Raw genomic sequence first — 13,176 nt, 5'->3', positions numbered from 1 at the left:
AGCAGTGTAATGCCAGGCAGACAGGTAGTGCACTCACATTCACTGCTCAAGATGCCCTCTGGGTCTTTGTTTTCACTTAGAATTCTCTGGTTCAAAGCTCAGTAGTTACTTTTCCATTTTAGCATAAACCCAATTTCAGATAACAGACCCAAAGCCAACAAAAAACTTTGATTAGGACTGAGGAGAAACCTCTGGAGACAGAGGTGTTTGCAGAGGAGGCCTCTCTTCATCCGCCGGAGGAGATCGATTCAAAGGAGATTTTTTTTGTTTCACCTCACTAAGCAAAATCGTAGGTCACCCCGACTACATTCACGCGATAAGCTTCATGTTTACGTACAGAAAAATGCTTCACTCATCACAAAGCATCTATAGAAAAGTCCTTCCATGCTCGTATTTTGGATGGTATTGATCTTTTTTTTTGTTAACTCCTTCACTCATCCCTCTTCCTATGGCTCTATTCAGCCCATATCTATGATCTACAGACAGGTTATGTCTCTAGCTCTCACTTCCTCTCAATCTTTTCCATCTCTTCGCCCCTCCTTGCCGTCTTTCTCCAGAAATGATTTGAGCTCTCAATTCATCCACAAAGCGAGCATTTCACCAGCACAATGAATGTAAATTGCATTCATTTCAATTTCAGCACTAATGTTCTTGATGTTTGTTCCAGTTTCACGGCAAAACAAACAAAATGGAATACAGTTCAGTTTGGTGAATTGCAAGATTAGGATTTAGAGCATATTTGTAGCCAAGTCGTTCTGCCATCGCTGAGAGAAACTCTAGTTCATTTGGCTGAGGTCCCAAATATTATTATGCTCTGTCTAATCAGGCATGTAATTAGACCACAACAAGTATAAAAATATGAAAAGAAAGACATTGAAAAATGCATATATGAACATGATCCCAATATCTTTAGGTAATTGCATCTATAATTTCAGCATGTGGTGTCAAAGACATGGTCTAGCTGAACCTCCTTGCATTTGTGCATGTTACACATCAGTTCTAGCACCTGTGCATTCTTTATGTTTGTATAATGAGTTAAATATCAATATATAAACCTGTGTTCAGACATAACACACACACACACACACACACACACAGTATATTCAATTAATATATATATATATATATATATATATATATATATATATATATAAAAATCAAGGACTTACAGTACAGGAAGTCAAATAAAGACAGTGAATGCATAACAGCATATTGTAGGTACAACATGCTGAAATAAAAAAAATATATATATACATGTGTAGTTAATAGGACTGTGGTTTCTGTGGGCAGTGGCAGTGCTGGGTAGCAGGTAATTGCTGAGGCAGACCTATGAGAGGCTGATGGAGAGAGAGAGAGAAGCCTTTTATCTGTGGAGGTCTGGCAGACGAGGAATGCAGGTCCTCTAATGAGGGGGCAGGCCCATATTGACCAGCACTCCACTTCACTTGCAACACTAATGGTGTGTGTTTATCAAAATGTTTGAGTGGTTTTGCCTTTACTGCACTTCAAATACAGAAACCTGTAGCTCCAGTTGAGTTTTTGTGCTTGTGTGTGCGTTTTCTTTTCATGTGGACTGTTGGAATGAATGTTGCTGTCGAGAGGGAAACAACAAAGCTGAACAACAGAAGTGGTGGTTTTTGATATCGATCTGATATTGTGGTTGGTTATACAGAAATATCTGGAAACACTTGAATGAATTTAGGTTTCTCATGATCTTAACAATCTTTTGATCTGAAGACTAAGACTTAAATGCTTAAAATTAGTGTTGCTGTCAAACATAAATAGTGCCTACGTATAAATGTATTTTACAAAATTAAAAAGCTATAATCTATATATAAAACTAATAGGAATAGCAACAATAGTACTAATAGTACATTTATTACAGAATATTATAAAATGTATAATACAAAAATATTATCAAAAAATATTATATATATATATATATATATATATATATATATATATATATATATATATATATATATATATATATATATATATATAATTATAAGTACACACACACCTTCATATATACATACATACAGACTTACATAAACACACACACACACACACATTTGTTTTGGTGAAAAATGGGGACATCCCATAGGTGTAATGGTTTTTATACTGTACAAACTGTATATTCTATTGCTCTTCACCAACCCTACACCTAACCCTAACCCTCACAGGAAACTTTGTGAATTTTTAATTTCTCAAAAAAAAAACTAATTCTGTATGATATATAAGCGTTTTGAAAAACGGGGACATGGGTTATGTCCTCATAAGTCATAAGCCATTACATAAATGTCACAGACAAAACACACTGCATGCATCAAAGCAATGAATTTGATTAACTGACAACAAGCTGGATTCTAAAGCAGTAAATATTCCTAGGGTATTCATATTATTTTAGCATTTAATGACCACGTGTCAAGCTGAATGCTGATTGGAGATTTAATGAAAGTGCATCTCTATTCAGTGTGAGAATGACAGAAAGGAGCTTCTCTGGTGCTACCGCTGGTTTCTGTAGAGACAACTGCATTAAGATTGATAGCTCTGTACAAAGCAGGCTGGCTGTGAATAGGAAACGCACTGCACTGGACACAAATACTTAAATACTGAGGGCCCTTCAGATGGTCCGGAGGCACCTGTGATCCAGAGCTCAAAGCACTGTTACTAAAACAGACACCAGCTCACACACAAACATATGCACTTATACTTTTGAGGATTTCTCATTGACTTACGTAAGACACACCTCTGGAAAAGCTGACCCTACAAAATGAAAATCTGTTAATTAATTGAATCACTCACAAGCATATACTATTGACTCTCTTCCTAAGAAAAGGAAAATGTTCTGTTCTACTCATGCTGTCAATCAAAACATCTCAGAAGCAACAGATGCCCAATAAGAATTCTGAGAAAAATGACAACAGTGGCAATACACATATCTGAAGAAAAAAATGAATGGTTTAATGCACATGGTTGAGTTATATAACAATTCAAACCTTTATAATTTATTTTGGTATCTTAAATACTTAGTATTTCTAGACATTTGTGGAGTGCAGAAATGTCCACCCTGCTAAAACCGATGACACGTCAGCTTCCCGTCAATCAAAATCACAGCAAGTGCTCATAACAAAAATGATATACTAAAATATAAAGAAGTAATTTGGTCTCACAAAAACAACTGCTGCAAGAAAGCGGAGAAGGCCGTTTTTTTTCTTTCTTTTTTTCTACTTCATAGCTACACCAGTAAACAGCTTTAATAACTCTAAACTTAAACAGAATACTGACTTAGTGTCCAGCTCTGCAGTCTAAGTGAAAAACTCTCTCAGTCAAGAATAAAAAAGATTACTTTCACCTGTCTGAAAAGTACATACTGTCCATGAACACTAAAAACTAAATCTACAAGCACACTAGAATTTTCTCTTAAGTGTAAGGTCCAATTCTTGCCATTAACAAACCATGACATTAAGTCAAGTCAAGTCACCTTTATTCATATAGCGCTTTAAACAAAATACATCAAAGCGTCAAAGCAACTGAACAAGATTCATTAGGAAAATAGTGTGTGTTAATAATGCAAAATGACAGTTAAAGGCAGTTCATCATTGAATTCAGTGATTTCATCTCTGTTCAGTTTAAAAGTTGTCTGTGCATTTATTTTCAATCAAGTCAACGATATCGCTGTAGATGAAGTGTTAACATTAACTATGATTTTTACCTTAAACTTCTAATTTGTTGCTTAATTTGCTGTAAGGTAGATGTTGAGTTTAGGTATTGGGTAGGATTAGGGATGCAGAATAAAGTATATGCTTAATAAGTACTAATAAACGGCCAACATAATAACAGCATGCTAATAAGCAACTCTTTAACTAGTTAGTGAGAACTGGACCCTATACAAAAGTGTTACCACATTTTTTTGTACTACATGGTATCTTAGAACTATACTATATACTAGTGTATATCCCACTTTAAAGAACCTTTTTAGAGAGGAACCTCTTCCTCTCTATCTTGTCTTCTAATCTGTCTAATAAACTTGGTACTGTGTATTATGAATATTATATGAATATATATGTTTTTCTTTGTTAGAAATTACAATACACAAATAAAACAAAAGCATCCACTAAATGCATAAATGTAAATGAAAGGTTCCATGGATGATGAAGAAAATTCATTAAACCATAAATGCCAATAAGTCCTTTATTTTTAAGAGTATATTTCAATACAATCTGATCCATTATACGTGCACATGGACTAATTATTGAACTGAATACTTGGGTACATATTTCCTGGTAATCTGATAAATTACTGATAAACCACTGGTAATGAGTAAGGACAACAGCAAAGGTAAAATAAAACAAAAATATGGCACAAAGGAAACTTTTAAAAAAGTGCATGGGCCAGTGACACCATGGGGGATTGAAATCAATCATGATTCATTCTATAAAATAGATCACAGACTTCTTTAACATCATCTGCTAAATCAGACAATTTAAGAAAAACCGCAAAAATGGACAAAGGAAGCAAATTAGCACATGTTTTGCACAGAATTGCTCGATTTCATTCTTGATATCGATAAATGTTATTAATCTTTTAGGTTTAACTATGTCACATAATAAAGTGAAAAACTTTTTTTGAAAACATGCACCGTTTACAAAATACAAAGAAATAAGATATCACCAAAGGCCCAGTCGATTTGTAAATAACCCAGTGGAGAAGCAGTCAGTGGATGGAAACAGAGTGTGAGGTCAGATGAGGCAAGTGTGAGGTGTGTGTTTGCATCTGCTCACTCTGACCTGTGAGGTGAGCCATGCGGACAGCTCTCAAACACTCAATAAACCTCGACCATAAATATGTTCCTGAGCATTGCTTTAGACCGGCTGAATTTCGAATTATTATTCACATTGAAAACAGATGTGCTGCTTAATTCTTTTGTGGAAAAAAAATATTTAAATAAAAAAATCTTACTGATCCCGAACTTTTGAATGGCAGTGTACAGTTTATATATATTTATGTTAATTTATACATGAAAAACTAAATAATGTCTACTTGACAAATGGTGGCGATTTTGCTCTCTCTGAATTAACAATAAAACCCTTGCACAAAGTATATTAAGAATTCGTTGTCTTCTCTTCTGGAACATAAAGCATGAAGCTCTGTTGTTGTAGTTTTTTTAACGCCCATTATTCTGTGCTGGCAATACAATGTGTTCTTATCTCTCCATTCTTATGCAGATGAGACAGCCTCCCTTTCTGCAAATGCCACAGCTGTACATGTGGAATCCGCCTTTATAACTGCCTGTAATTATGGCAGACCAGACTACTTCAAAACATCCTGGTAATTTGATGATGTTGGGGGGAGGCATGGCTGCGGATTGGAGAATCAGACGCTTTCAGAGGGCTAGGGAGAAGGGAAGAGGTACTACGCCCCGCTAAAAAAGCACACCCAACACGAGTGGCCATGGCCATAATTATCCTCGCAAAGGCTTTTGGGTAATTAATCTACAAAGAAAAGCCACCTGCAGGAAAGTGCACTCCAATGCCGCACGCTGAGATGACTGACTAAATAGGCCTAAGTGGAACGCTCCTAAAACTGATGGGGATCAGAAAACAAGCAAGCAGCAAATCAGCTAATAGTTGAGTCAAACACTGGTACTGTATCCTGTTTGGTTTTGTCAAATTAAATAGAGCAAAATAAATCAAGCTTCACATATGTATTCATGTAGATTTGAATTCAAATGGCTTACTTATAGATGACTATAGAACAGAATTCAGTATTCATCATTCATATATAAACACTTTATATAACTTTAGATAAATGTAAAAATGTTAATGAATATACATTGAATGGTTTACTTAGAGATGACTATGCATCATACACTAGAACAGAAGGAATTATTCAGTACTATAAAAACACCAAGCTTTTATGATATTTTACACAATGATTTAAACTTTACATAATACATGCTAATAAATACAATTTAAATGGCTTAGTGATATATAATAAGCTACAGAATTTATATTAAGAAACTGTATACATTTTTAGTACTATAGAAAGAAAAATATTATAGTTTTTTAAACAGTATTTAATAGTTTTTTCTAAACTGTATTTAAGTTATAGTAACAGATTGCATCGACAAAACGTATTTAAAAAATAAAAGATTTACATTTATATGTTTAAACCTTGATATGCATAGTCAACTAACAAAACCAACAGACATTTTATTATTATTATTTATTAAACTTATATTTAAGTCTATATGAAAAACACAACCATAATATAAAGCTTAGTGTGTATTTTATACTAATACTAAACATTTCCGTTCTAACATGCATACTGAAAGCTTAATATTTAACTATTCGTTATATGTTAGGCCAATACTAATATGATAGCTTTAATGTGGTAACAAATAGTGTGTAAGTGAAGACTTCTCTGATATAATATGCTTGTGCGGCCCAAACTGTTATACGTCCCGTAAAAGGTTATGCAATAAAAGTATAAATAAATGTCCCTGACACCCTCCAGATGGTCAAACGTCCCCCACAGAGGCCAGCTCCGGCCAGGCCTGGCCTTCAGAAACCCTCTACTATCATCACACCGACCCAACAGCACTACTCTGGCCACGGGGCCACCAGGCCGGCCACCTGGACAGTAAGTTATGCAGTTTTAATGAGGGGACAGGTGAACCTTGTTCAGAAAAGTGGTTAACAGGTGTTATTGTGGCCCTTTGCCACCACTAACAATTAAATAGCACTTCAGTTTTCACATCTCTAATGTTGTTCAATATTGCCTGCAGAAGGAGGGGTGTCTTATGTTTTGACCAGTCACTGGTATAGACCCGTTTCTGACAGGAATGGAAATTAGGTTGTGAGGGATAAAAGTACGGTGTATTCAATTGGTTGTTTTGCTGTTTAACAACATAATGATTGTTCAGCTGACAAAAAGTCTTCCTTGGGGGAAAAATATACTTTCAGTAAACAAAAATTCCATTTAGGCTAACACTTTTGAAAGTCCTGAAAATTACATGATCTACGGTTTCTACAGATTTTATGATGGAAACCTGAGGACCTTTTTAAAACCTAATAAAGATAATTTAAGAATTAAATGAAAGGGGGCACAATTTGTCAAGTTCTCTAGATGTAAATGTCTAGGAAGCAAACAATAAGTTGTAACAGGAGTGCTTTAAAGATTGAAAATATACCTTTCAACTGATATCCATTACTTAAAAAAAAACAAAAAAAAAACGACAACAACTGAGACTAAATAGCTCTGATATCAACCACAGAGAAATAACTTTTACTGTACCTTCTGATCACACTGGAAAAAAAAAAAAAAAAAAAAAAAATTGATTTTTCCTTGTGCAAATATCTAGATACATTTACTTGAAAAGCTGAAGATAACAATTCGTTTTCATTTAAACTGATCAAAATGAAGTAAGCTTATGATTAGATCAAGAACAAATAGGGAAAATAGTTTTCATACCCCACTGACATATTTGTTCTTGTTTTAAGCATAAACACTTGCATCTTGATCTAAGGATTTATCTATTTATTCATGATGGGAAAACAAAAGTACTGAGAAATATATTCATTTGCAATTGCTGCAATATTTAAGGCCATGAGTTTATGAATTTAAGACTTTCTGCTCTTATTTAATATACCATATCGATCAAGTAGCAACTGTTCTGGGAATAAATATAAAAAATACACTACCAGTCAAAAGAATGGACAAACCTTTTTTTATCCTAATCTTAAAAAATATTTAAAAGCTCAAACTATTACACTTTAGTGCTTCATATTAGTTTTACAGACAAATATGTATTATGCATATTTATAAATGGCTCTATGCATGTATGAATTATTTAAAAAAGTTGCTACTCTGGTTTAGCTAAAGTGTAAGATAATTTTCTTTGGACCACTATATAACATTTGTGTTATTTTATATGGAAAACAGTATTAATAAAGAATAAGTAGGTGTGTCAAAACTGCTTATCAATAGAGTGTATCAAAATACCCTCATACATGCAAAATAAACGGTATCAGTTTTGCTTAAAGATTACCTCAGACTGAGTGACAGGTGTCTGGCTGATGCCAGTGTTTACTGACGTCCAGGAGCGGGCAGTGAGGACACAAGCGAACAGAGGATAGAGATCCCCTGAGCCCAGACGCCTGCTGTAACGCTCGATGCCTTTCAAGTCTCCCTTTATCAAACTCTGCCACAGTCTGCAGTAGTCCAGCCTGAAGTCCTGGTTCAGCACCTTGGACAGAGACACAACTTGTTATGTTTGTGTTTTGTGGCATCTGAACAAATGCTTCTAAGTAAAAGAGTGGCAGTAGAGTTACCAAACGAAACCATACAATTAATGAATGTTCTCAAACTGGTTTCTCTAAGCCCAAAAGATATTTCTACCTCAAATTTAGTGTATTGGTTGAGCTAAAATTAATGGATCAAACTAGTCAGGATGTTCAAACAAACAGAGCAATATTTTGATAACCACGTTTTCACTCTTTAAGAAGGTAAAAAGTTTAATATTGTGAATTATTATAATTTTAAATTCCTGTTTTCTATTTTAATATTTTCAGCTGCCATTATCCTTCAGACGTCATTCTTATATACTGACTTGTCCAAACTCCCCCTAACTTCACGTTTGATAAGAGTGAGAGGGCCCCTTCATCTCTGCTTTCAGCTTTAATTTCTTCTTATTATTTATTTTGAAAATGGCTGTGCTGCTTAATATTTTTGTGGAAACAAAACTTTATTAGGACTATTTGATTAATAGAGAGTTCAAAGGAACAGCATTTATTTAAAATAGAAATCTTCTGTAAAATTATAAGTCCTTACTGTCAGTTTTGATCAATTTATTGCATCCTTGCTGAATAAAAGTATTAATATCTTACTAAAAAAAATATCTTACTGACCCCAAACTTTTGAACAGTACATGATGAACAGTCACAAAAACGTCACCATAAACTAATAATTGAAACATAGAGAACTATCAAGAGTCTTAGACGGCTGAGTAAATGGAAACTTGTGTTTCATGAGGTTGTTAGTATTACAGAAAGACAGATTAGATTACTTGATTGCTGTTAATGTGAAATCTTGTGGGCCTCATTAACTGCTTTGGGTTAAATTAAAGGCCAGCAAATCCCTCATTGAGACAAACAGAATTCACTGGAATACCACAAGGACTACATCATTTTGCCACTCCAAATAAATTAACTCCGACACAACCCATGGCTTTCAGCAAACTTAACATGACATGCCATGAATTAGCATTTTGGACCGAGAAAGTAACCAAATGTCACTGCTAGAACGGCTTTCTCATATTTATCACCACATTATCTCCATGGATTTATTTAGAGCTGCCACATCTTCTGGGAATACAGAAGTTCAGTGAACTGCAGGAGAGTATATTCTGGTGTGTTTGCATATCTGCTTGTAATAAGAGAGAGGTGGAAATGTGCACTTCTTAAAACACACTAGCTTCGGGACCACCTAAATTAAATGCTTTTAGTCTGCTGCGGCCTGAGTGCACAGCTGACCTGGGAGCCAGCAGGTGAATAATGGGGTGTAATATGTGATGAATTTGCTTCTACGTGGAGTCTGTGGAGGCCTTGGCCGATGTCTTACCTGATAAAGGCCATGATCGAGTAACACAATTTCCGTCTTATTGCTTTCAGGACACTTTCGCACCAACACGTTGCCAGGGTGAGGATCGCAGTGCACGAATCCGTTGACGAATATCATCTCACTGTATATCTTGCCTAGATTCCTGGAGATCTGAGGAAAAGGAAGGAGAAAGTAAAGAAAGAGATATATATATAAAAAAAACTGTTTAGATACTAGATACATGTTAGAGAACACAGATACTCATGCTGTATAGCAGCTTTATGTGACAACTGGTCTTAAAAGCAAAGATTTATTTAAATACTTTGTTGTTTTGTTTAATCCTATAATGCACTATATTTACATATATATATATAAATTATTCAAACGGCACACTTATATTTGAATATGCATATAACATTAGAATAGGAGGAAGTATAAAATGTTAGTATACAAATGCACACTAAGTTTTACACACACACACACACACATACTATTGATTACTAATTAATAGACACATACTATTGTTTAATTTAGTGTTACTCGGTAAGCTATTTATATTAAGTACAAATACTTCAAACAAATATATATATATATATATTTTTGATATATAAGTATTTATTCTAAGTAATAAGCAATAAAAATTGTTTAATATATTGCAAATAAAAGCACTTTAAGTACACAAAAATAAGCACTGCTATATAATGCTTACATCTTCATGTAAAGTGAAAAATGTCTGTCATTTTTTTGTTTGTTTATTTTAAATAACAGGCCAGGAGTAGCTTTAATTTCATCTGATTTATAGGTAAAATATAAAAAAGTGGAGTATATAACACTGATTAAAATGATTAAAGCAATCCAAGTAATTGACCTAGAAGCATAAAAAAAGACTTGCAACTTTTCAAAATAAGAGACCAAAGAAAATTAAGAAATGGCAGAAATACAACATAGCATAAACGTCCACTTCTATGTAGACATTTAATATTAGATGAAACGTTTTCCCGAAGATGCCGTGGCCCCAACAGATGAGAAAGTATTTATTATAAAACAACCCCCGATGCAATTATTCCACCCACTCTCACTCTTTGAAGATAAGTTGTGATAAGCATCTCCCCTCAGCTGTGTTATAATGCAGAGAGCCAATGTGAAGTAGGATGAGGAAATGTCAGCATGAAGCACAAAGAATAAATCAAGCATCTATTCATACTCCCCTGGCTGGTGTCCATTTACAGTTTACCCCAATAATTGGAATTTATTAATTGTTTAGCTTAATTGTTTCGTTTCTCATTTATTTTCATACAGTAATTACAGGACAGCACAAATTCCTTTGCTGCCTTGCAGGAACTGGTATTTTCTTCTGGAAATGCAAATGTAGCCATTTTTTTAATTTATGCAAATAAAAAAAAAAATCATTGGAATGTGGTGACGCATAAGGCATTTTTTTGTTGTGAGTTGATGTATATGCTGTAGACCGATACATACTGATCATGCCCAGACAAACATGCACGTATAGGAAACATGCACGTATAGGCTGCACACACATGGCTGGGAGTTTATGAAGCCTTTGTGAATTGTTGTGATTCATTGTAAATTGCTTTTCAAGATTGTGTAGCTTGCAAAAGCGTTGATCTAAATCCATTATGCCATCCAAAATGTAAAACAATGACAGTGTGGTGTGACTCAGACACCAGAGCCGCTGCTCTGAGCTGTATGAATGTCAAAACAGAGGCTCTTGTGAGAACAGACAGTCGTAGTCAACACTGGTGGCATATCTAAACAGAGATTGCAGATCATTAATTAATTAAAAAGTTGCAAAAATAAAAACAGTTGTAAAACTGTTTATTCTTAAAGGGATAGTTCACCTTAAATTTTAAAAGCTCACCCTTCACTTGTTCCAAACCTGTATGAGTTTCTTTCTCCTATAGAACACAGTAAAGGACATTTTGAAGAATGCTGGTAACCAATCAGTTGATGGTAGCCATTGACTTCCATAGTATTTTTTCCATACTATGGAAGTCAACTGTTGAAGGTAGCCACAGGTTTGGAACATCTTTAGGGTGAGTAAATGACGGAATTTTAATTAAAAAAATTCTTTAAAACTCTCTCTTGATAAACTTCACCAAACTTCAAAATCAACAGATTAGCCCCTGTTATTTGTGCAAAAAAAAAAAACAAAGTATCAATATTCACTAAAGTGCGTAAAGAATGCTGAAAGGTCAGACAGTCAGACACCTAAGTAACCCAAAGCTTACAATAATAATCACTATACTAAAAGCAAAGCATTCTGGGATGGCAGAGGACCCCTAAAGGCCTGATTGGGCATGCATAGACAGCAAGAGGAGTTTTAGTATGCTAATAAACACTTTAGGATGCAGCGGATGAAAAGCTCATCAACAATGCCCTTGGAGGGAAGACGCAGACGAATATCCCCAAGGCAGGGCGCGTTGCGAAGGGTATGCAAAAGGCAGATTAAAAGGAGTTGTGTGGACCAAAGTGAACTTGATGCAAGAAAAGCGAAAGTGGGTGAGGCTGTTTAAAGGTGAAGTGAGTAGTTTTATAGGTCATTGCTTGGTGGACTTATCTGATTGTGAACAAATGTGTAATGTCTTATATCTGTTGCTACAAACAAACAAAAAGGTAGCAACAAATGCAGCTTGCAGCTCATGTTCTGCCCATGCAAAAAAAAAAAAAAAAAATACAAATTTGCCATTTTATGCCATTTGCCACTAAGAAAAGTAGAGTTGCCTACACTTTTCTGCCGTTAAAAGAACCAGTTATTGTTTAAATGTGTTCAAACTTATACATTCATATAATACAAATTTTTGGTATTTTCTCAAAAGGTCAAAAGTCTCTTATGCTCACCAAGGCCTTACTTCATTGACACAAAAAAAAACACTTAATATTGTGAAATATTATTACACTCTAAAGTATCAGTTTTCTAATTTAATATATTTTAAAATATAATTTATTCCTGTAATGGCAAAGGTGAATTTTCAGCAGCCATTTCTCCAACCTTCAGTGTCAATCTTAATCTTCTTGATCCTACCTGAAATCATTCTAATATGCGTATCATTTTTAAAATGTGTGAAATTATGTAAAGGTTAAAAAAATAACCTTTTGCATTTAAAATGACCAGTGTCATCATTTCACTTTAAAAACAGTGCAAAAATGTAATCAATATCTCACAGAAAGAAAAACAAAATGCCAAAATGATCAATTTCATCCATCGAGGAAATAGCCAGAAAATCAGGAACCGTATAAGGTCACTGTGCCCCGTTAACCCCAAATGTTGGAGGGAGGCCATTGCTACAACAAATATTTGCCAATGATTAAAGAACGCGTCAATGAAGTGCAAAATTAGCTTGCAGCATTGCAAATAAAGGTCCTGTCTATCCTCCAATTCCTGTTCTCTCCATGCCTCTCTGCTGACTTTCCAGGATCCCTCTCCGCTGTCTTCTTCCGCTGGGGTAGAAGTGAGTGCATGCAGAGAATAAATCATATTTTCTGTCCCATTTCACCAAACTGATGAGTCCGTTTCCCTGGCAGCATCAGCGTGCCATCCGTGGGGAGACG

The 13,176-nt window shown here is 34.8% G+C and overlaps 1 protein-coding gene across 1 annotated transcript in view; it reads right to left on the bottom strand.

Moving 5' to 3' along the window:
• The window catches only part of adck1 (aarF domain containing kinase 1), a 98,563-nt gene that overhangs the window by 15,766 nt on the left and 69,621 nt on the right, over positions 1 to 13,176 (bottom strand). The window contains exons 8-9 of the mRNA XM_052581084.1: positions 9,628 to 9,777; positions 8,057 to 8,254 (exon numbers count right to left, since the gene is read on the bottom strand). Of these exons, the coding sequence (XP_052437044.1) occupies positions 8,057 to 8,254; positions 9,628 to 9,777 (348 nt within the window). The remainder of the gene's footprint in view (positions 1 to 8,056; positions 8,255 to 9,627; positions 9,778 to 13,176) is intronic.

This window comes from Carassius gibelio, chromosome B17 (assembly GCF_023724105.1).
Source record: "Carassius gibelio isolate Cgi1373 ecotype wild population from Czech Republic chromosome B17, carGib1.2-hapl.c, whole genome shotgun sequence".
Lineage (NCBI taxonomy): Eukaryota > Metazoa > Chordata > Actinopteri > Cypriniformes > Cyprinidae > Carassius > Carassius gibelio.
This window is presented reverse-complemented; position numbering and strand designations above follow the sequence as displayed.